Source organism: Microcebus murinus, chromosome 10 (assembly GCF_040939455.1).
Source record: "Microcebus murinus isolate Inina chromosome 10, M.murinus_Inina_mat1.0, whole genome shotgun sequence".
Taxonomy (NCBI): Eukaryota; Metazoa; Chordata; class Mammalia; order Primates; family Cheirogaleidae; genus Microcebus; species Microcebus murinus.
In genome coordinates, this window is record NC_134113.1 from 82,023,459 (window position 1) to 82,048,827 (window position 25,369).

Consider the following 25,369-nt stretch of genomic DNA (forward strand, 5'->3'; position numbering starts at 1 on the left):
TTGAGCCCAGGAGTTTGAGGTTGCTGTGAGCTAGGGTGACGCCACGGCACTCACTCTAGCCTGGGCAACAAAGCGAGACTCTGTCTCAAAGAAAAAAAAGAAACTGCACCCCAATTAAGGGGTCCCATCACTTCTCCTTGAGAGCCAAGCCTGCCTTCGAGCCCATGCAGATTTGCAGAGGAGCTTCAGGGAGGCAGGGCCCAGGCCTCCCTGGTCTTATCAGCCAACCAGTAGGCAATCCAGTAAGCGTTATCTATTCGTTGAATGAAGCTGAAAACGGTTGTCACTTTCATCAAAGGAACTTTAAAAGAGAGATGATAGAAATTCAGTTGTATTTTTTTAAAAAAAACGTTCCGAAGCTCCAGTACTGTTCCAGAGAAACGCATCAGCAGCATCTTAGCGGTGAAGATGGGTCCCCTAAAGCTGAACTGCAATGCAGCATAGGGACTTACTTCTATTTGGGCTAAATCTATCCTAACGAGAGCGTTCAAGTCCAGAGGAGCCGGAGATAGGCAAGTTTTAGAAATAACCCGGCCTCTGCATGGAAGGGCGTAGAAGATGCGAAAATAGCCGGGAGCGGAGGCGGCCCTAGCCGGTAGAAGGTGACCTCCTCTTTTGGGGAAGCGGGGGCAGGGCGTGCGCACACTGGAGCCCTTGTCCTTGAAGGGGATTGAGCGAGCCGAGGGGAGGGGTGTAGGCGGTGCTGGAGTTTCCAATCACAATAGAGAAACCTAAGAGGCTGCGAAGGGTGTGGGGCCCGCCTCCTCCTCCCTCCTTGCGGAGCCTGCTGCCGAGGAGACGCGCGCAGCTGACATTGTCTTCGCACGACTCTTGCGGCGCGCTCCGGAGCCTGCTCTCTCTCCCGGTGAGTTTCAGCTCGGGACCCCGAATCCTGGCTCACAGACTAGCCGGGGGGCGTGGGGAGGGGGGTGCAAGGGAGTCACGGTGTGGCAAGACTCGGGGAAGGACCAAGAAGCGCACCTGTCCTCTGCGGCCTCCAGCTCAGAGCATCCGGAGTCGGGCCCCGGGGCGCAGGGCCGTGGCCTGGCGGGGCGCGTCTGAGCCCCAGGCTCTGCGAGGGCTAGTCTCCGGCCTGCGAGCTATCAGAGGGGAGAGACTTGTTGCTTTGGCAGCTAAGAAACCGGGCCCTACTTGTCCTTGATCGGTTCATGGCAGCCACTTCCTCCCCCACCCTCCCAACCCCCCCACAGTGGCTGCTGGCGGGGCACGTGGCCGTTGAGCGTGGGGAGGGAGAAGGGACCAGGTGGCATATGAAGGATGGACGATCTTGACCCTGGATATGCGAGCATACCGCCACGGTCACGGAGTTTGCCCAGAGTTTGATGGGATGCAGGGAAAGGCATCAGATGATCTGCAGTTCGGCCCTGACCTCCCCCGGCTGCAGACGCAGCCTTTCCACGGGATGCACCGGTTTTTGGGGGGAATCTGTCTTCCTGATGCTCCGGTGCTTTGCCAGCTTTGGGTGCTCGGAGTAAGGAAGTCCTAGACTTGTCCCCAGAGACTGCATCCGAGGGGATCTGTGCCTGCTGCCTGCCCTCGTGATCTGCTGTTCTCTGCTACTCCACCTCCCCCAGGAAGGGGTGGCTAACGAGCAGCTAGCAATGCCAGCTGCAGTGAGGGCCTGGGGCGTGGGGGAAGGGGAGAGCCGGCCCTGGCTTAGTGGAAGAATTCCAAGGCAAGCCAGGATCTTACATTTTTTATTTTTATTTACTTGGTTTTTTTGAGACACAGTCTCTGTTGCCTGGGCTAGAGTGCCGTGGCGTTAGCCTAGCTCGCAGCAACCTCAAACTCCTGGGCTCAAGCGGTCCTGATTCAGCCTCCCGAGTAGCTGGGACTACAGGCATGAGCCACCATGCCCAGCTAATTTTTTCTATATATTCTTAGTTGGCCAATTAATGTCTTTGTATATTTAGTAGAGACAGGGTCTCGCTCTTTCTCAGGCTGGTTTTGAACTCGTGACCTCCAGTGATGCTCCCTCCTTGGCCTCCGGGAGTGGTAGGATTATGGGCAGCAGATTACAGGATTACAGATTACTGGATTTTAAAGGGGCTAGAATGAGAGATTCTACAAAGACAAACTTTGTTCCTGAACTTAAGGCACTGGTTCATCTGTAATGGTTGGCTTATGCAGTGAAGAGATGTAAAGCACCAAGAGGGCAGATTGTTTTTTTACCCTGTTCATTCTTTTTCCTTTCTTTGATGTTGGCACAGGCCTGCCATAGAATGCAAACCATTTTCTTCTCATTTCTTAGGACTCCTATTAAGGAAAAGTAAATCAAAGCACTTTTTTCCGGAAAGATCTGAAATAAAATCTAAACTGGCTTGAGCTTCTAAATTGTACTTCCAGGAATTCTTTTTTTTTTTTTTTTTTTTTTTTTTTTTGAGACAGAGTCTCACTTTGTTGCCCAGGCTAGAGTGAGTGCCGTGGCGTCAGCCTAGCTCACAGTAATCTCAATCTCCGGGGCTCAGCGATCCTTCTGCCTCAGCCTCCCGAGTAGCTGGGACTACAGGCATGCGCCACCATGCCCGGCTAATTTTTTGTATATATATTTTTAGTTGGTCAATTAATTTATTTCTATTTTTGGTAGAGACAGGGTCTCGCTCAGGCTGGTTTTGAACTCCTGACCTTGAGCAATCCGCCCGCCTCGGCCTCCCAAAGTGCTAGGATTACAGGTGTGAGCCACCACGCCCGGCCTCCAGGAATTCTTTAAATTAATTTAGACAGTCTATCAGAACAATGAAGGAGTGTTTATATAGTGATTGGATTGTTGTTTTCCTGCTTTGCTGGGGGGTTCCTATATACCTAAATGATCTTTTTTTTTTTTTTTTTTTTTTTTTTGAGACAGAGTCTCACTCTGTTGCCCGGGTTAGAGTGCTGTGGCATCAGCCTAGCTCACAGCAACCTCAAACTTCTGGGCTCAAGAGATCCTCCTGCCTCAGCCTCCCGAGGGACTACAGGCATGTGCCACCGTGCCCGGCTAGTTTTTTTCTATATATTTTTAGTTGGCCAATTAATTTCTTTCTAATTTTTAGTAGAGACGGGGTCTCACTCTTGCTCAGGCTGGTTTCGAACTCCTTTTTTTTTTTTTTTTTAATTTTTTTTTTTTTAATTTTTTTATTGTGGACGAGGTTCTGGGGCCCCAAGAGCGGGGCCCCGGAAGTCGCCCGTGAAGTCGCCCGTGTTTCGAACTCCTGACCTTGAGTGATCTGCCTGCCTAGGCCTCCCAGAGTGTAGGATTACAGGCGTGAGCCGCCCAGGCCCTGCCCCTAAGTAATCTTAAACCAACTAGCAGTAATAAACCTAAGTGGAGAAAAACTGCATTTGTGTCTTAGTTCAACAAGAAGAGCTGCAGCATTCTTTCTTCTGAGCCTGCTCAAAATGCAGGACGAGTTTGAATTTCATTTTCATGTATTTGTGGAGTCACTTGCACGACCTTGCATCTTTCTTTTCTTTTTAGCCTCCACTAGGAAACTGAATGATCTGCAAAGGGAAAACAATCTCCCAATTTAGTCCTCACAGATTGGAGGAAAACCTTTTTTTAAGGAAAAAAAAAGGTATAGAACAAAACAGTTGTTAAGACACTTGTCTCCAAATTCAAATAGTTTATTCTAACTCACAGACATACTAACTCTTACTTTACATGTACAATTACTAAACTCGGTTTTGTTGCTTAGTCCATTGGAGAGTAAAAGCAAAAACAGAACTAGGAAGCAGTGGCACAGTTTGAAACAGGTATAGTAGCTTCAGATGCAACAGAGTCTAACATAAAAAGTAAACTATAATAGTAGACATGATAATGGGTTACTACAATTATAGGTGATAATTACAAAGGAAAGGCTTATTTATGGTGTGTGCCCTTCTGTTCAAGGCAGGGCAGTATATTTTTTGGACTAAATTGCCACAGAAGTCATAAGTTTATTTCAGTAAGTATAGCTACTTGTTTCAGTTATCCAGAAAACTCATCTGATTATTTGATGACACAGATAAATTTCTGGTTACTGTGTAGAATGTTTTCCAACAGGTTTCAATTTCTCTAACTTCTTGGGGGCTTTATTTTGGATGGTTGGAAAGAAACTGATTCAGAGACTGATATTCTCCTAATATGACTCCCTGAAAGGAAAATGTATTAAGTATCTGTCCACTTTCAAAGGTGCACTAAGGAATTCCAAGCGATGTTTTTGCAGACTTTATGAACAATTTTCATTGCCATTTTATTGTCATTATGTGTTTATTAAGTATGTCTGGTACACTGTGGAGCATTATGTGAAACTAAGTCTCTATCTTCTAAGACTCACAATAACCATTAGTACAAGAAATTCTTTTTTCTTCTTATTTTTTCTAAGTGGGTGGTCATCACAAGAAATTATATTTATAACTGGCCATTAGTTCTTTTTGACCTAGCTTAAATATGGGTTATTACTGGGCCCAAACCTAGTTGACATAGTTACATATAAATTCTTTATGGGAAAAACAGAAACAAATAAGCTAATTTAAATATAAATACTCCTGTCTACAAGACAAAATGGTTACAACTTGTTAAATATTCACATGGAATCATAGGCTGAAGAGAACCCCAATTCTGATGGGCTTCGTGGATTTTTTTAAATGGGTCTTATAGTTCTTAAAAATATATTCTGTGTTCCAGAATATCATCAGGCTCATTTTAAGTTTTATTTAAGTTCAAAATTGCAACAGTAACCTTTCAAGGATGATTGGCATCCGGATTTCCTATGTGGATATATGTATAATGTTTTGATTCTTTTCTTGCAGTGCACAATGGCAACTCTAAAGGAAAAACTCATTGCACCAGTTGCAGAAGAAGAGGCAGCAGCCCCAAACAACAAGATCACGGTAGTGGGTGTTGGACAAGTTGGTATGGCGTGTGCTATCAGCATTCTGGGAAAGGTAAGTTTCAAGAGCACCGTACATGATGGACAGTTTCAGCATGTGCACACAGTCTGGGCACTTTGGGAGTTTATCTTTTTTTTTTTTTTTTTCACATGAAGGAATGGAAAAGAAGTTTATCATATTTTTAAAACATATCTTTTCTCTTGAGCAATTTGGAATAAGTTGTAGACATTCCACTTCACCTTTAAATACTTAAGTGTGAATCTCCTAAGAGAATTACATTCTCCCTCTGTGGCCACACTAGAATTACTGTGCTTACAGAATATAACATTAATAATTAAAATTCTCCATGTTGTCAAAAGTCATTTATAGCTGTTTTCACCTCAACCCAACATATTTTATATAGTTGTCATGTCTCTTCACTCTTCTTTAATATAGAACTGTTAGTCTTTCTTTGTTTCTTATGTCCTTGACAATTTCATGGAGTCCAGCTCAGTTTTGTAGGATGCCCTCCAATTCCTGTTTGTCTGATATTTTCTTATAATTAGGTTCAGCTTAAATTTTTGGGGGGTGAGGTTAAGACTAGGAGATATCCAGTCCTTCTTTGTGCAATACATCAGGAGGCACGTAATGTTCGACTTGTCTTCTTACTGGTGGTGCAGAATTTAGTGCCTTGGTTAAAGTGGTGACAGCAAGACTTCTGCAAAGGGCCCTTTCCCCAAATTAATAAGTAGTCTATGCAGTGGCTTTGTGAGGTTGTGGGAATATCCTATTATGCCCCTGAAACTTTTACCCAGTAATTTTATTTTGAAATGATTTTGAACTTAACAGAAAATTTGCAAGAATAGTAAAAAATTAAAACACCCATACATTCTTTAACATTTTGTTCTTCATTCTCTTTCCCTCCCTACCTCCCTCTCTTGATTGATGGATAGATAGATGACATGGACATAGATATTTATGTCTCTACCTATGTATCTATCTGGATGTTTTGTTTCTAAACCATTTGAGAGTAAGTTGCAGACATTATGCTCTTTACTTCGAAGTCCTTCAGAATACATTTGTTAGGAATAGGACATATTCTTCGAAGCTAATCAACACCACTGAGATTTAGCACTAATACTATACTATTATCACCTTCCATTTCTCAAGACTATATTTGCCCTGTATACCTCCATAGACTTTTGGCTTACCTTCCTTTGTACTTCTTTAGTTCCCCAGGAACTTTTGAGGAAAGAGCCCTTTCCTTATTTATCTCGCTGAATTGATTCCTTATTCCTTCTGGTAGTTCCCGTAAATGTAGGAACCAAAAAAACAAAATACTGCCCTGCCTTTGGGAGAACAGAGTCCCTTTGTATCATGTATGAAAGCGGCCTGAATATCCGCTAGCCAAGCATATTTCTGATTGCAAAGTTTAAATTCTAAAGGAACAAATTCTGAATTTTTACTGAGAAACAGTTATCAAAGAAATGGACTAAAACATGCAGTGCACACCCATGAAAGTTTTGTTCTTTTGCATTTTTTTTCTAGCTAGTTTCCAGTTGACTAGGTCTAGTCATTTAAAATAATAGATACATCCCAAGTTATAGGGAATTTAAATGATCACAGTTTAGTGCTCACTGTTCATGTCAGTAAAAACAAGTATTCCAGCTTACATTTCTTTTTAAGACCACACATTGAGTATGAAACATGTTCAAAGTATTTTTAAATAAAATGCTTTATTTTAAACAACTTTGGGAGATAACTGTTTATATCCTTGTTTTCAGATGAGGTGGCTGACACTTAAAGAGATTAAGTAGCCTATGTATAGTCACACACCTTGTAGTGGGGCTGCTGTATTTTTTTTTTTTTTTTTTTTTGAGGCAGAGTCTCACGGATAGAGTGCCGTGGCGTCAGCCTAGCTCACAGCAACCTCAATCTCCTGGGCTCAAGCAATCCTTCTGCCTCAGCCTCCCCAGTAGCTGGGACTACAGGCATGAGCCACCATGCCTGGCAAATTTTTTGTATATGTATATTAGTTGGCCAATTAATTTATTTCTATTTTTAGTAGAGCCGGCGTCTCGCTCTTGCTCAGGCTGGTTTTGAACTCCTGACCTTGAGCAATCCACCCGCCTCGGGCTCCCAGAGTGCCAGGATTAGAGGCGTGAGCCACCTCGCCCCACCAACAGCTGTATTTTTGAACCCAGGACTCTGAACTCTTAACTATAGTGACTTTCCAATTTCTTTTCATTCTATGGTAGTATTTAGGCAATTAAAACATAGATGTATTAATAAAATACTAGCTAAAGATTTTTCTTTACTCCTGCTAATCTCAAAATATGAGCTTTGTAGGAAACTATATCTGAGTTATCATGGTTCTATAAGAAGTACCTGTATGGTGGCTGTTTTAATAGTAAATTTTAGATTATCTTCAGTACATAATTTAATTTAGGAGACTGTGTCTGAGTTTTATCATACTTTGGCCCAAATCAAGTGCTTGAGAGAACAGCTCTTCTGCTAACACAAACTTAGATGCTATGATTTCTGGTTTTCAATCCAACACTGCTTTTCCCTTTGTCTTTTACAAAGTGGAGTATAATGCCTTAGTAATTATGTGGAGTCTAAGTAAGAGAGAATATTTTTGAAAGTATGCAATGTTGAAAGACCGTTTTTACTCATTAAAAACATGTAAATCTTATTTTAATGGGTAAAAATTAAAGTGTCTCAAAATTGTTCTAATATATGATAAGGATTAGAAACCCCACTCATCTAATAGAGAAAGGAAAAATAACAGGACCTACTCTGTGTTTGGTGTTTGTATATTACTTCATTTCATTCCTCCCTGAAACCTGTCAGAGGATATTGTCATCTGTATATTACTGTTGGGTAGGGGAGAGGGGGGACAAAACTTACAAGAACTAAGCAACTTCACCAAGGCAACATAGATAGGAAGTGCTAGATGGGGCCTTTTTGAGCCCCTGCCTTGTGTGCTTTGCCTTCAAAAGGTAAATATAGCCTAAGAAAGATTGAGGAGGCACATGCCTTAGCTAGATTCACGGAGGCAACTGAGGCTCCCTGGTGCAATGTCCCACCGTATGAAGATTCTATTTTCTGCTGCTGCTTTTGCCCGCTTTCCCTAGCGCGTTGTTTACACAATAACCATAGTGAGTTTTTATAAAAGTGGTGGCTCCCTTACTTGAAACTTTGCAGTAGCTTCACAACACACATGTGATACTCTTACATGCATAAAGTCCTGCAATTCACAGTGCACATGTTCTGCATACATAACGTTCAATCCTGCGAGCCTTCACAGCTCTCCCCCTGCCTGTCTCTCAGAGCAAAGCAGGGGAGCACACAACTCCAGGGAATGCCATCCGCACAGTGGCAACAAATAGCACCTTCCGGTGCAATGTAGTGGTTCCATCTCTGACCTCATCTGTTCTATCCACCGTCTTCCTCCCAGACACCAAACTCATTTCTGCTTAAACCCTTTTTACTTGCCCCAGGATCTTCCTGCAAATACCGTGCCTGACTTTATGACTTTCCAATATGGAGTAAACTTCCTTCCAGGTGACTTTAACGCCGTCCTGCCTCATGCTCTTTAAAGTGCTCCTGCCATCAGAGATCATCTTATTTTGTTTAGTTCCTAGTCCCTTCCTGATGCATGCCATGACAGCAATGACTTTTCTGGATTTGTTCATGACTGGATACCTGATTAATAGAATAATACCAGACACTTATGTATTAAATAAATGAATTCTCCTGCTATTACTCATAAAGTACACTTATGTTTTGTCAGACTTTGGTCATAGCTTTTGCTTTTTATTTTTGAGACAGAGTCTCACTCTGTTGCCCAGGCTAGAGTGAGTGCTGTGGCGTCAGCCTAGCTCACAGCAACCTCAAACTCCTGGGCTCAGGCAATCCTCCTGCCTCAGCCTCCCCAGTAGCTGGGACTACAGGCATGCGCCACCATGCCCGGCTCATTTTTTTCTATAAATAATAGTTGGCCAATTAATTTCTTTCTATTTATAGTAGAGACGGGGTCTCGCTCTTGCTCAGGCTGGTCTCAAACTCCTGAGCTCAAACGATCTGCCCGCCTCGGCCTCCCAGAGTGCTAGGTTTATAGGCGTGAGCCACCGCACCTGGCCTGCTTTTGCTTTTTCATGGCTTCTGCCAAATTTGGCTTTTGCCCCACTGCCAATCTCAGGCTAGGCTCAGTCAACTGTAGCCATGTTCTCGTGGTACAAACAGCATAATAAGTCTCGTAGGAGGATCAGTGTAATTACAGACATACTGCAAAGTAGTTTTTGCAGTGCAGGACTCGGCTTAAAAGTAGGACATAATTAAAGTTTGGCCTTTGTACAAGGATAGACAGATTAATGGAACAGACTAAAAGCTTAGAAATGGACCCAAGTAATATTTAATAATAATGTAGAAGTGACATTTCAGAGGGGAAGAAAAACAAATTATTGAATGAATGGTGCTTGTCCATTTAGTTAATTATTTGGAAAAAGTTATACCTTTTCCGCCCACAAAATTTCATGCAGACCAGTCACTTGAATATAAAAATGCAGGCATCAAAGTTTATGGCGTTGGTGGTAGCAATTGATTATCTAAGAGGAACAAGAGACAGAATATGTGGCTGTGTCAGGTCCCCACAGGACTTTAGATTAAAAGCCATTTTTGTAACATGTTAAGCAAGATTTCAACAGTGATAGTCTTGGCTTCTAACCGACCTTGCTCCTGTATGATATTACTTAGTTATGCTTGCTTTTAATTTTAATGTTAATGTATTTACAGCTTAAAGTAAAATATATATGGTAAGTTCATAGTTTATAAAATATGAGAATGTGGATGGACATTTATTTGAGCCAACCACCACATCAGTACTTGGTCACACATTGTCTACTTCTATGTCTCTGCATTGGAGGATATTCAGTGGGGCAGGTGCAGCTAAATTCAGTGCTACAGTTTTTAAGTGTTGGATCTCTTCCTTCCTTGTCAGCTAAGTATGTACTTTCTCAGGCAGTTCGCTACACCCACTGAAACAGACAGGATCTGAGATCCTGTGATATCCTTTTCCACTTAAGCGCAAAATTGTTTTGCCTTGTTGACTTCAGCACCACACATGTGCTGTTACTAAAATAAGAATGATATTCCAGGCCAGGCGCGGTGGCTCACGCCTGTAATCCTAGCACTCTCGGAGGCCGAGGCAGGCGGATTGCTCGAGGTCAGGAGTTCGAGACCAGCCTGAGCAAGAGTGAGACCCCGTCTCTACCATAAATAGAAAGAAATTAATGGGCCAACTAATATATATAGAAAAAACTTAGTCGGGCATGGTGGCGCATGCCTGTAGTCCCAGCTACTTGGGAGGCTGAGGCAGGAGGATCGCTTGAGCCCTGGAGTTTGAGGTTGCTGTGAGCTAGGCTGTTAAGTTATACTGTATTAACTTAGGACTTAAAGACACAAATGGGGATTTTGTGTTATCTTGTCAGAGGCTGCAAAGGATTGAAACAGTTTTGAAGTGTCAAAATGTGTGTAAGTAAAAATGGATAAAAATTAATGCCAATATTACATGGAAGTGAGAAAATATTTACTAAATGATCCACAATTCACAAATGGTCATTTCAAATGTTAATTCGGCTGCTTAGAACTAAGAATATATTTGATCACCAGGATGCTTCTCTGTCTTAGAGAAACCCTCATAAGCAAGCTCACTGCAACTCACTTCTTGACGATGGCCAGCCACTCAGATTTTAGGGACAGGGGACCGAGCTCATTCGTTATCCTACAGGAAGCCATACCTGTGGCTATGTAGCAAGCCAAAGTACGTCAGATTTTCCTACTGTCTGTCTCACCTCTCTTCGCTCTGCTTCTATGGAGCAGCCCAGGTTGGCCCGTGCCACCTGGCCTACTCTATCCTTCAAATGCTTCCTGAACCCCACTTACCTGACTTTTCCCCGTCAACACCCTTCACCTGTGTAGCCAATCACACTTCTATCCTTAGAAGAGGTACAGTTGACCCTTGAGCAACATGAGTTTGAACTGTGAGGTCCACTTACTTATATGCCGATTTGTTGTTTTTTTTAACCAAAGGCGCAGATGGAAAATTCGGGATGCAAAGCCTGTGCATGCACAGAAGGCCGACTTAGTTGGGCAGGACAGACTGTGGTGGGACTTGAGCATGTACAGATTTGGGTGTGCAAGGAGGAGGGTCCTGAAGCCAATCCCCCCACCCTTCAGTATACTGAGGGAGGACTATTTGCATTTTTAAGAGGGCTCTAGTATTGATGTATTCTATCAAGTTTATTATCGTGGTAACAGCCCTAAAAACAGTAAAGACGAGGATACTGGTGATGTTTCAGTAGGAGGTGTAACCGTTTTGTAGAATATTTGTAAATTATGGATTCCCATAAGATGATGGAATTTTTTGTGAAAGGTTGTTTAGATGCATCTAGATTGACCATCTCCCCATCTCATTTTTACAAGATCAAGGACTTGCCAAAGAACACACATTTTTTTTTTTTGCCAGTCAAATTTAGCAGTGGGGATTGAATACCAACTTTAGTGACACTAATTTTAATACGTTCTGATAACCCACCACACATCATTATTGAAAGGAGAATTTCTTTCTTTTTCCTTCCCACTATTCATGTAGAGATTCAGAGAACATATAAAATTATGAAACTAGATCAAGATCAAATAGTATATTTGTTGATTTAGAGTTTATTTGGGGCTGGGCGCAGTGGCTCACGCTTGTAATCCTAGCAGGGGGAGGCTGAGGCGGGCGGATTGCTTGAGGTCAGGAGTTCAAAACCAGCCTGAGCAAGAGCGAGACCCTGTCTCTACTAAAAATAGAAACAAATTAATTGGCCAACTAAAAATATATAGAAACAATTAGCCAGGCATAGTGGTGCGTGCCTGTAGTCCCAGCTACTTGGGAGGCTGAGGCAGGAGGATTGCTTGAGCCCAGGAGTTTGAGGTTGCTGTGAGCTAGGCTGATGCCATGGCACTCTAACTCAGGCAACAAAGTGAGACTCTGTCTCAAAAAAATTTTTTAAAAATAGAGTTTATTTGGGATGAGGGCAGAAAATGACAATTGGAATAGAAAACAAAAGAACTTTGAGACTGGGCAAGTTTCAGAGGCACATGTTTGGACCAATCATAATATGGAAACATTCTACCAGTCCCGGACTGATCTATCCATAAGACTCTCCTTCCTTTTCCCACCAAGATATTTGAGTTGATCAAGACATTTGAGCTAATCAGAGCCAACTTGAGGATTCCAAACCTCAATGGGACTTAAGTCCTACTCTACACTCACATTCTGTTGATTTAAACCAAGCCTTCCCTTTCAGAAACCCTCCAAGCTGGGATGACCTCAGGGATGGGCCCATTGCCCAAGGTTGTTTCTACCTCTGGATGAATCTGTTTTTTCACCACCTTCCCCTCCTTAATGTGAAGACTTGTATGCCCTGAGCTTACCATTGAGCAAAGCTGGTTTCATAAGGAATCTTTAAGACTACTTTTTTTTTTGAGACAGGATCTCGCTCTGTCACCAGGGCTAGGGTACAATGGTGTTATCATAGCTCACTGCGCCCTCAAACTTCTGGGCTCAAGTGATTCTTCTGCTTCATCTTCCCAGGTACCTGGGACTATAGGCACACTCCACACCTGGCTATTTTTTCCATAATATTTTTGTAAAGATTGGGTCTTGCTCTTGCTGGGGCTGGTCTCAAACTCCTGACCTCAAGTGATTCTCCCACCTCGGCCTCCCTGAGTGCTGGGATTACAGGTGTGAGCCATGGCACCACCCTAAGTCTACATATTCTTGAATCACAGTTTGTCATGCTACTTGGCTCCTAGTTGAGTACCCACCTCCATGATAAAATTCTTAAGGTTTTTAGACATTTGGTTCTTAGCCATTTAAAAGGACTCTTTGTGTTAGATGGTGAGTTGAGGCATTCTAGGGTACCTTAGGGTACTAATACCTGTTTTTGTGTTTGTAGTCTCTGGCTGATGAACTTGCTCTTGTGGATGTTTTGGAAGATAAGCTTAAAGGAGAAATGATGGATCTGCAGCACGGGAGCTTATTTCTTCAGACATCTAAAATTGTGGCAGATAAAGGTAATTTCATGCCCTAAGTGATTTTTTTAATGACAAAAAATATATTTGAAATGCATCTTACAGCATAATAGACTTATTTTTTAACTAGGAAAAGTTGAACTCTTAAAACAATTATTTCAATAACTGTTAACAAAATGTTCAAGATCTAGTTTAGTGATTTTAAATGTCTAAAAAATTTTCATCTCATTGTAAAATTTTTCCCTTTTCTCATTTTATATAATTCTTATTTTCTACTATATTCTATGTTTCATGTCTAATATAATAATTTTACATTCACTCGTTAATGAGCAATCACTAAAAAATGGGTTTGCCGTAAATGGTAATTGATAAGTCACTAAGAGAAAGTAACAAATTGTGATTTATAGCATTATTTGGTTTGTTGTCCCATCTTTGTCCTATAGGCCAATTTTCTTTTATCAATTTCTAGAAACCTGCTTTCTAGGCATTCTTTTGAAATGTGCCCATAGGAAGTTGACATTTTTGCATTGAAAGTGTATGTAGGAAATGGTCGTGTATTCCATGCTTCAGACCGCCACGCTAGTTATCTTTATCCCTAAAACAGATGCTTTTTCTAAAATGAAAGTTTGAATATATTCCTTTCCTTAAAGATTTCTTTTCTTTTTATACACCTTTGTCTATATTCTAAAACCTCTAGCAGGGCCTACACAGATCTTCCCAATTTGGACACAACCTGCCTTTGCACACATCTCTCCTCCCTCACTCTCTGTAATAAAATTAGTCATCCCGTCCTGGTGAATATAGTGTTGGCAATTTGTTTTTTTCCTTCTGGGTCCAATTCATCCTTAAGGACAAACTCAAGCATTATTTCCATTAACTCTCTCCCACATACCTTCTCTACATTTGAGAACTTAACATTTTAGGACATTATATACAAGGGCTTTGTTTATATTTATCTGTGAATAGGAATATTTTAGACCCCAAATAATATTTGTGCAAGGTAATTTGAGTGCCTTGAAGCAACTACATAATAGATTTTATTTATTAAATTAGTGACATTCTTGGTACTATGCAAAGCATTTTGAGTGTATTTCTCATGTATTAGTGCATCTTCGTAACAATCCTATGAAGTATAGGTAGGTACTATAATTACCCCCATGTTATGGGAGAGGAACTGACAAAGTATTAACTGTCAAAAGTCACATTGCAACACAGTTTAATTATATGATTTGTGCATAGCTATTGAGTCTAATCAAGTCATAATGTCTGTGTATTTTGTAAAAGGACACACTTCCTTGAGTAAAAAAACAATGTTCTTTAGAGAAACTCACACTGCTAAAAAGCAAATAAGCTTTCTTAAAATACTGAGTATTAGCAATCTAAGTTCAAGTTCCAGCCAAAACAAACACTCCCATGCCTTCTTTCCACTTATAGATAATTAATTAACATTTTATAAGCCTAAAAGCTACATGAAATGAACTTTTTTTGTTATAGTTGGAAGTCTGCCTGCTATCCTCACTGTTTGTACTTCATTTTATTAGTGACAATCCATTGAATTTGTTAGCCAGAAACGTAATTTAGCAACGTCTTTATTTCCTTTGGTTCATTTTCTGAACCAATTTTATGTTTGGATTGCTTCAGTGTAGCCCAAGGAAGAAAAATGAACCCACAGGAACATTGAATTCCAAACCCTGATAGTCCAGAAAGCATAATTCTTGTATAAGTTCTAGAAGTTTGTTTCGATGAAGAGTCGCACTAATGTACCTGTGTTTTTGCCTCTCTTCGAAGATTACTCTGTGACTGCCAATTCTAAGATTGTGGTGGTAACTGCAGGCGTCCGTCAGCAAGAGGGGGAGAGTCGTCTCAATCTGGTGCAGAGAAATGTTAATGTCTTCAAGTTCATTATTCCCCAGATCGTCAAGTACAGTCCTGATTGCATCATAATTGTGGTTTCCAACCCAGGTATTGTTATAATACTTTAAGTCTCAATTCCATTAAGTTCACTGCTTTGGGAGTTTTGTTGTTTTGGACTTAAAATCTGTCTCAGTATTCACTTACAGAAGCAATTCACATATCTTCTGTTACTGGTCACAAAGGAGTGGTGTTTGCAAAACACATGTCCCAAATGTTCAAAAATGTGAGAAGAGTTTTGGCAGTTTCATGTTTTTTGCTTCATCTGGGTTTATTGTAGATGCTAAAGACTTAACATTTTTTGTAAAGATTATCCTTGGATGCAGAATGCCACATTTGAATGTGGCTTTCATTTGTAAGAAACATTTTAATATATCTGATCTTCTGTTTCTGGAAAATCCTATTCTTCTGAATCGAATCAGAAGGAAGAGTTGAAGAAAGCCATTAACCAGTTCTGTTTTAAAGATGGAAATGGACTATACTGGCGGACAAATACATGTTGACACCATATGTTGGGACTTAAAAACAGCTTTCCTTATTAAATTAACATCTGCAGAATAAATGTCAACTGACTAGAGAGAGTGCTGCATTTTTAGCCTTAACAGTTAAGATTCACTCTATTGGCTGGGCTCGGTGGCTCACACCTGTAATGCTAGCACTCTGAGAGGCTGAGGCGGGCAGATTGCTCGAAGTCAGGAGTTCGAAACCAGCCTGAGCAAGAAGAGTGAGACCCCGTCTCTACCATAAATAGAAAAAAATTAATTGGCCAACTAATATATGTAGAAAAAATTAGCCGGGCATGGTGGTGCATGCCTGTAGTCCCAGCCACTCGGGAGGCTGAGGCAGGAGGATTGCTTGAGCCCAGGAGTTTGAGGTTGCTGTGAGCGAGGCTGACGCCACGGCACTCACTCTAGCCTGAGCAACAAAGTGAGACACTGTCACACTAAAAAAAGATTCACTCTATTGCACAATTCTTTTGTTTATAATTTGTCACCAAGCTTACCGCATGTTGGTGAGCATAGTAGATATATTGATGGAATGGTAAGACTGATTATCTGTGATACTTTACATACAGAAAGATTGTGAATAAGAGCCAGGGAAATCTTACAGTTTATTGAATATTGAGAGTTGGGAGCCAGCAAGGATACAGATTATTTCAGTGTTATTCTTACTCTCTGCAAACCTAGATTGGGATTCATTAAACAGTATAGTTATATATATAGACTTCTCATAAATATATATGTACCAAGTTGATGTAGAACAGGGATGACAAGTAGCTAAGATATATTAACTAACTTACTGCATCCTGTCCCTCAGGCAGACATGAGTAGCTGATTATATTACTTTCTGGGTATGGCTTCACAGTCTCGTTCTCCAGGGAGTCCCTTCTACCAAATCAAAGATGATAAAGAAGAGTTATTTAGTCCCAGTGTCCTTAAAATATCTTAGCTAGTATGTATAGATGAGTGTGGAGGTGGAGACAGAAGGATTAAGCTCAGGTCCTTACCTTCCTTGTGTGCACATATGTATACCTTTTGTAGTTTATTAGCCCGTGAGTGCTGTGAGCCTGTCTGGACCAACAAAAGTTTTGCCTCTATGCAGTTTCAAAGCTATGCCACACTGGAACAAAGGTTCTGTCATGGATGTTTCTTTTATTAAATAGTAGCACATTTTAATACCGTGTATTATCACAATTGTTTACTGAATAATCTCATGTCCAGAACATTTATAGTAGCACGCCTTGGTAATTTAGTCATCAAGGGGTTTTTGGTTTGTGATGAGAGTCTTACAATCATGGAATGTTAGAATTGGTAGAAACTTAAGCGACAATCCCACCCCTAATTGACTTAGCAGTTGAAGTCAGTTTGGATTTACTTACATATAACTCTTTCTAAAATTTTTAGTGGACATTCTTACATATGTTACCTGGAAACTGAGCGGATTACCCAAGCACCGTGTGATTGGAAGTGGGTGTAATCTGGACTCCGCTAGATTTCGCTATCTCATGGCTGAAAAACTTGGCATTCATCCCAGCAGCTGCCATGGATGGATTCTGGGAGAACATGGCGACTCAAGTGGTAAAATAAAATAGAAAATATTTACTGTATACTTATACTGGTTTTGCCATTCTGAATTGTTTTATTTTAAATATTATTTTCATAAATTTTGACATACCTCAGAAGAGTTGTGAAAACAGTAGTTAATTCTTATATTCTACTCCGATTTGCTTTATTATTTATTTACTCTTTCTCTTCCATCTATCTACCTTTACCCTCATCCATTAAGCACTAATCAGTCATCTCACCCTTTTCTCCGTAAGTCCTTCAGTGTGTATTTCCCAAAAACAAGGATTTCCTTTTTTGTAACTACAGTTGTTATTAGTTGTATTCTACTATAAGAGAGCTTTTTCTTCTTCCCCCCCTGTATTTATGCTTTCATTTATTTATGGAGCCCTTTCTTGTTTTCGGGCACAAGAAGCTGTACCAGCCTCATCTTCAATTTCCTTTTTCTCAACACTAGAATCATGGGTATTTTTTTAGTGGTGAATGGTAATTAGAAACCAAGATTTAGGCTTATGTGTGCTCTTGCCACTGGTGTATCTTTGCTTCTAGTCCCTTTCAGTGGACAGAGCTGTGACATCCATTGTGTTTATTGAAGGGGGAATGAATTGGGTCACAAGCTTTTAACTAACTCTTGTCTACTCTTCTATAATGTAAAATAAACCTTACTGTAAACTAAATCTTATTTTTAATAAACCATCAATCATAATTGTCAATCATTTAAGTAGTAGGAGACTATAAATCAAACTTAAATATTTTCTTTAGGAATTTAAATAGAAGCAAAAAATTATTGTGCAACATTAAAATATTACTACATGTCTTTCTTTTTAGGGCTTTGTTCTCAGCAAGCTAAAAACCATTTATTCTGAATGTTTTGTTTCGAATTAATATTTACTTTTTCATTAAAATTAATATTTGTATTCCAAAAAATTTTATATAAAGCCAGTTTTGAGCAATTCTGACTCTATTTCATAAATCTAAATGTATTTACTAAACCAAAATATATTGAATAGACTCATGTTAAATAAGTATAATAATACTAAAATAAAATAATCAAAACTGTAATCTAAAACATTTTAATATTAATAGTGATGGTAAATAATATTTATTTTATGAAGTTCATTTTTGCTATATATGCAAAGGGCTATTTTCTCCCTGTACGGCCAAGGCATAAATTTTCCTTTGAATTCAGTGGGAGTTTGAAATGTGATTTTAGTGAAAAGTTTATCTTGATGTTATAAGAATTTTTTCTTATAACTATTGTATAATTTATTTGTGTTTTTTTAATAGAATAATGCTGGGTTTTTTCTGATGCCTTACTTGTATCATTTTATTCAAGAATTGTTCAGGCCGGGCACGGTGGCTCATGCCTATAATCCTAGCACTCTGGGAGGCCGAGGCGAGAAAATTGCTCAAGGTCAGGAGTTTGAAACTAGCCTGAGCAAGAGCAAATGAGACCCCATCTCTACTATAAATAGAAAAAAATTAATTGGCCAACTAATATATATAGAAAAAATTAGCTGGGCATGGTGGTGCATGCCTATAGTCCCAGCTACTCGGGAGGCTGAGGCAGGAGGATCACTTGAGCCCAGGAGTTTGGGGTTGCTGTGAGCTAGGCTGACGCCACGGCACTCACTGTAGCCTGGGCAACAAAGTGAGACTCTGTCTCAAAAAAAAAAAAAAGTTCAATTGCTCAAGGACTTGTCTGAATTTTTGTTTGTTCAAATTGTAATAGTTGTGTGTTTCCCTCTTGATCAGATTAATTTGGGCATGGAAAGTTTTTAGCCAGGCAACTCCCTGATTTAAAAGCTCTGTTCTGTCATCTTAACAAGATATGTGACTGTCAAGTTTTTAACTTCTCTGAACTTGTTTCCTCATCTATAAAATAAGGATAATTATGTTACTTATATTCCATATAAAAATATTTAGTACAATATCTGGTGTACTTTGAAAATTCAATAAACGTTAATTATTATAATTAATAGGATTACCAGACTCATAGATGAGAAGCAATGTTACACATTTTCTAATTAGGACAAAATTAAGAAAAAATAGGTCACGTGGCTTATTGAAAATCCTAGTTAGTGGCATAACTACAACTAGAATCATGTCTTGTGACTCCTGTCCAGTGTTCTTTTCTCTCATGACTGTTTTTTCCCCCTATTTCCATATTGATTTATATTGTCTACATGAAATGAAGAATTAAACTGTGCTTACATAGGCATGATAATGCAGATTTTATAGTTTTCATCAAAGATCATGAAATGTCTAATTAGCCTGACTTGGCAGATGTTGTGGATTAAAAGGGGGATCTTTTGTGGCCATGAGCAGCTGACCTTTCTTAGCTGTTTTAGTCATACTAGACTTTACTCCACACGTTTGCCCAGATTTCCGGAGTCTATAATGTTCTCCAAAAGTCCCCAGAGAATATATAACTTATATGTTTTTTATATATTTATATATAATTATATATAAATTTTCTATATGATATTTATTATAAATTTTATTATATATATTATATATGATTTATAAATTATATATTTTTGTAGCTCTTTCTGACACTCTTCTACCTTAAATGAAGTAGACTCTTATTTTTATTGTGCTTTTATAATTATACTGTATTTAAATATAATTAATACTGTATTTGGGTCTTATTCTAATTTTTTTTTTTATTTTATTCTGGAAGAAAAAGGTATACATTAGAAAAGTAGGCCAGGAGAAAAATTGAAAATTCTTCAAACCAAAAGTTTAGGATAGTCACAAACTAGAATCCCTTGTGATTTCACAAACCTACAGAGAGGCAAAGAATTTCATGTTCTCTATAACTAGGACACAGCATCTCTGTTTTGTATCAACATTGCTGAAGTTTAAAAGGTCAGATGTGTTGCTATTTGAAGGCAAACATCAGCCTTCTAGAGGAACTATATTAGAGTCACTTGTCATAGGAACTGTTTCAGTTGGTATTCAGTCGCTTGCATCAAAGATGAAATCTGAACTAAGAGAAGAAAAGATTTTTAAAAATAGTGTCAATAATATCTAGAATGTTCCCCCCCTCCCTTTTTTTTTTACAGTGGCTGTGTGGAGTGGAGTGAATGTGGCAGGTGTTTCTCTCCAGGAATTGAATCCAGAAATGGGAACAGACAATGATAGTGAAAATTGGAAAGAAGTGCATAAGATGGTGGTTGAGAGGTAAGAGGAGGAAACCAATTATTCATTCATTTAGATCAGGGGTCCTCAAACTATGGCCCCTGGGCCACATGTGGCCCGCCAAGGACATTTATCTGGCCCGCCGGGTGTTTTTGCCTCCGCTGCCTGTCCTGCTTAGCAGCCGACTGGTCCCGGGCCCACAGTGCGCATGTGTGCAATGTGCGCCCCACTCTCCAACTGTCTGAGGGACAGTGAACTGGCCCCCTGTTTAAAAGTTTGAAGACCCCTGATTTAGATGAATAATTTCATCTAAAAGTAAAGATAAAATTATAAACAATTTCCTTGGCTACCTGCTGAGATAAGCTCATAATGTAGTAAATATGCAGTTATCTTTCGAAATTGGCGAAACTTGCTATCCCAGTTGCCCCAGGGAAAGTAAATATCTTCTCCCTAGAGAAAGCACATTGTTGGTGGGTGTGGTGGCTCACGCCTGTAATCCTAGCACTCTGGGAGGCTGAGGTGGGCGGATTGCTCAAGGTCAGGAGTTCAAAACCAGCCTGAGCAAGAGCAAGACCCTGTCTCTACTATAAATAGAAAGAAATGAATTGGCCAACTAATATACATAGAAAAAATTAGCCGGGCATGGTGGCACATGCCTGTAGTCCCAGCTACTCGGGAGGCTGAGGCAGCAGGATTGCTTGAGCCCAGGAGTTTGAGGTTGCTGTGAGTGAGGCTGATGCCACGGCACTCACTCTAGCCTGGGCAACAAAGTGAGACTCTGTCTTAAAAAAAAAAAGAAAGAAAAAGCACATTGTAGAGGTAGGAGCATAGCATGGACAAAAGCCTGTTGCCTCCTATCAATAAATAAGATTGATTTATCCCAAAAGATAAACTTAGACACTATTAGTCTCATGATTGTCTAAAATAAATACTTGCTGACTGATTGCTAACAGTCTTTGAGCTATAAAGACTATGGGGCTTGGATTCAAATCATGGCACTGACACTATGGTATTTGGGGAGCCATTTAACCTTTAAAATGAATTTCAGTTTTCTCTTCTGTAAAGTCATATGGTAATAGGCTTATTGTTAAAATTAAGTAAAAACACACATCCACGCACACTCATTGATAGACATTCAATTGGTGTTAGCTATTATTTGCAGAGAATTTTTGTAACAAGATGTCTCAGATATAGAACCATTTTGCGTACTCAATTATAATTATTTTTTTCAAGAATTTTAATTGTATGTGGAGAAAAAGGATCTAAAAAGTTGAAAGGGTCTTTAGAATTGTTTTACATATATATTAACTCATTTATCACTCATAATAACAAACTTATGAAATAACCATTGTTACCCTATTTTCAAGAAGAGAACATTTGAGGCAATAAAGGTTAAATAATCTGCCCAAGATTACAGTTAATAAGAGACAGAACAGGAGTTAAACCCAGGGAGTCTGGTTTCAAAAACTTGCTCTGATTTCAGTGATCTCTTTTATGAATTTTTTGTCCTCAGTGCCTATGAAGTTATCAAGCTAAAAGGATATACCAATTGGGCCATTGGATTAAGTGTAGCTGATCTTATTGAATCCATGCTGAAAAATCTTTCCAGGATTCATCCAGTATCAACAATGGTGAAGGTAAGACAAACTACTGCAAAATATAATATTATCTTTAGCATTGTATTCTATAAATATTCATTTAAAGAAGGACCAGATAAAGTCACAGTAAGTGTATGATCCATTAAATAAGTATAATAGCATTGCATTTAAAGTTGGTGTACTAAAATAGATTGTCTTTCATGTAGCACTTTGCCTTAGCAAATGTAGTTTAATTCAAAAGCCATGGAGCAATCATACAACACAGTTCAGTAGAAATTCATTAGTTTTTAAACAAAATTACAAAGATAATCAACTCATTTTCTACAATTGAATGTCATGGGTGAAAAGATAAGGGGAGAATGCAGTGATTAAAAGGCACTTGCAAAAGTGATTGGGGGTAGGCTGGGTGTGGTGGCTCATGCCTGTGATCCTAGCTCTCTGGGAGGCCAAGGCGGGCAGATTGCTAGAGGTCAGGTCAGGAGTTTGAAACCAGCCTGAGCAAGAACGAGACCCTGTCTCTACCATAAATAGAAAGAAATGAATTGGCCAACTAATATATGTAGAAAAAATTAGCCGGGCATGGTGGTGCATGCCTGTAGTCCCAGCCACTTGGAAGGCTGAGGCAGTAGGATCTCTTGAGCCCAGGAGTTTGAGGTTGCTGTGAGCTAGGCTGACGCCACAGCACTCACTCTAGCCTGGGCAACAAAGTAAGACTGTCTCAAAAAAAAAAAAAAAAAGTGATTGGGGGTAAAACATGGTGTCTGGCCTTCATTTTAAAATACCATTTTGTGCATGTACAAAAAATTTTGAAATTAAAAGTTTTAAAAATTAATCTGATTGGGCCGGGCGCTGTGGCTCACGCCTGTAATCCTAGCTCTTGGGAGGCCGAGGCGGGCGGATTGCTCAAGGCCAGGAGTTCAAAACCAGCCTGAGCAAGAGCGAGACCCCGTCTCTACTATAAATAGAAAGAAATTAATTGGCCAACTGATATATATATAAAAAATTAGCCGGGCATGGTGGCACATGCCTGTAGTCCCAGCTACTCGGGAGGCTGAGGCAGAAGGATCACTCAAGCCCAGGAGTTTGAGGTTGCTGTGAGCTAGGCTGACGCCACGGCACTCACTCTAGCCTGGACAACAAAGTGAGACTCTGTCTCAAAAAAAAAAAAAAAATTAATCTGATTGGGCATATAGCTAAATTGGCCCTGTGAATAAGTTTGTCTAAGCAGAGAAAGATACTAGATAAAATATATAGTCAAAGTTCAATAAAGTACTTAATACTTTCTGAGAAATATCAAATTTTATCATAGTGTATGTTTGCATATTCTATTTATAAAACCTAATTCGAAACACACATATTGAGGAAATATGAACCTCCAGGTGATAAAGATTAGATTAGATAATGAGGTTGTGCTTACCAAGTTTTCCTACAGTTCTTTCTGTTCAAACATGGGGACTTTGATCATCCTTACTTATAGTTTCCTATGTTAACCCCGTGCTTTTGTTCTGGCAGGGCATGTATGGCATTGAGAATGAAGTCTTCCTGAGCCTCCCGTGTATCCTCAATGCTCGGGGATTAACCAGTGTTATCAACCAGAAGCTGAAGGATGATGAGGTTGCTCAGCTTAAGAAAAGTGCAGATACCCTGTGGGACATCCAGAAGGACCTGAAAGACGTGTGACTCCTGAGCTCTAGGATGTAGGAATTCAAAAACACTACAATGTGATCCACCCTGAGCCTTTAGTTTTCATCCATGTACATGGATCATAGTTTGCTTTTATCTTCCTTAATAAGTGAATTTGGGCTCAAAGAATCAAAGCCCACGCTTGGTTTAACGCTTGCAGTCTGAGCCCTTGAACAAATAAAATTAACCATCATAGTGTGCTTCTATTTCTGGGATTTGTTCTTTACTGGTTTCTGGAAGATTTCAATCAGTCTTTCCAATAATTCTTCCCACACACACCATAAATGTCTCTGAATTCCAACATCATTTACACTCCATTTCCTATACTTCTGTCCAGATAGCATAAGAATTCTTTGTTGCAAAATGTGCCATGATTTCGTTGTTTTTGTCCTCAGAATATAGTTGCCATTTTAAGGATACAAGTGAAGAAGTTGTAACGGTTGTCAATGTATGCAACATTTACAGGGATCCCCATTATAATTGTCTAAAAAGAAGAACCCCTGAAACAGAGCTTTGGAAAATTAGAATTAACTTTGTCAGAGTTAGTTCTATTTGACAGTGAAGGAAAATGACGGCTTGGGATGAATTATCCAGATCCAGGCTAACCGGAGACAGCATGAGCGGATTTAGAGGGGGCTTAAGGCAAACTGCCTTTAACAAAGTTTCCCACTTACATGTAATATCTAAGGATCAGTTTAGGTAGTGTTAAAAGCATGGGCTTTGGTGTCACATAAACCTGGGGTTGAGGGCCAGCCCTATCATTAACTGTGATCTTGGGCAAGTTAACCACTCTTCAGTGTCAATTTCCTCACCTATAACACAGTGATAATAATGGTACCTCTTCATTACGGGTTGTATAAATTAAATGAGAAAATAGTGTAAAACTCTTAACAAAAAGCTTGATCATAATAGTATAGCAGCTAACACTAAAGTAGTGGTTATTGTTCCAAGTGCTTTATAGGTATTAAGTCATTTAAATCATCCCAACTGTCCTATAAGGTAGTGTTTCCTAACCTTGGCACTCTTCGCTATTTGGAAGATTCTGTGTAGTGGAGGACTGCACCTGCACTGCTCATTTGTAGGATGTTTAGCAGCATCCTACCCAATGAATGGCCAGTCACACACCTGTCCCACTGGCAAATGTTGGGGACAAAGTCACCCCTGACTGACAAACCACTTGCTGTGAAGTATTTGTATCTCTATTTTACAGATAAGGATACTAAGGCATAAAGAAACAGATCACAGCCACTAAATAGAGCTAGGATTCAACCCAGACATTGTAGCTTCTACATGCCTGCTATTAAGCACAGTGTACTATACTGCAGGAAATGTTACCTATTGTCATATTTTTATATCTTTTTGGAGTAACAATGAAATCCTTTCATTTAATGCTCCAGCATATTATGAGAATACTATTATTCCTGTGTTACAGAAAGAGAGTAAAGCAGTAATTTAATTCCTCTTCCACACCACATTTCCGAAATTACTCAATCTGTTTGTATGATGATCATATCTAGGTGTAAGGAGGAAGGTCATTTTAATTTATGCCTCTAGTTCACTACGTCAGTTTCCATGTGAATACTGAATTTACAATAAGCCAGTGGGTTCCAAGTTTGAATTTCCTGGACAGGTATGAAATTGTTTAAACTTTGGCATGGGGAATGGATATGCATGGTGGGGGAGGGTAAGGGCCTCAACATAAGTTTGCCAGCTTTGTATTTTGCCAAATAAGGACATGGGGGAAATAGAACACATTTTCTAACCATCGTACAAAGGAATGGGAAGACCACAATCTCAATTTTATCAGCTGTCCCGGCCCATGAGCAGAAAAGCAAATCCCTTGGGATGTCACAGCAGAGAGCTAGAAGAAGGCTGGGTCCTTAGTTTTCATGCAGCTGCTATATGAGCGATTGTCTGCCTGCTCCCACATTGCTTTTACATCAGGAGGAAATAAACAATCACTGTCATTGTGGGTATCTGTCTCAGCTAACCAATTAATTCCAAGTGACACACTCTGTAAAATTTTATTGGGAACAG

The 25,369-nt window shown here is 39.8% G+C and overlaps 1 protein-coding gene across 1 annotated transcript; it reads left to right on the plus strand.

Moving 5' to 3' along the window:
* The first annotated feature begins 750 nt into the window (after window positions 1–750).
* Window positions 751–23,529, plus strand: LDHB (lactate dehydrogenase B). Its single transcript, XM_012785494.3, has 8 exons — window positions 751–865; window positions 4,792–4,926; window positions 12,858–12,975; window positions 14,722–14,895; window positions 16,749–16,922; window positions 19,976–20,093; window positions 21,565–21,688; window positions 23,162–23,529. The coding sequence occupies exons 2-8, from the start codon at window positions 4,798–4,800 to the stop codon at window positions 23,327–23,329; spliced, it is 1,005 nt and encodes a 334-aa protein (XP_012640948.3). The 5' UTR covers window positions 751–865; window positions 4,792–4,797; the 3' UTR covers window positions 23,330–23,529.
* Window positions 23,530–25,369: the final 1,840 nt, after the last annotated feature.

Excerpts from the sequence above, each read along its gene's own strand:
- LDHB (XM_012785494.3), top strand. The coding sequence starts at position 4,798 with ATGGCAACTCTAAAGGAAAAACTCATTGCACCAGTTGCAGAAGAAGAG. Across the intron at positions 12,976-14,721 it reads TAAAATTGTGGCAGATAAAG|ATTACTCTGTGACTGCCAAT; the intron begins GTAATTTCATGC and ends CTCTCTTCGAAG. Across the intron at positions 16,923-19,975 it reads AGAACATGGCGACTCAAGTG|TGGCTGTGTGGAGTGGAGTG; the intron begins GTAAAATAAAAT and ends TTTTTTTTACAG.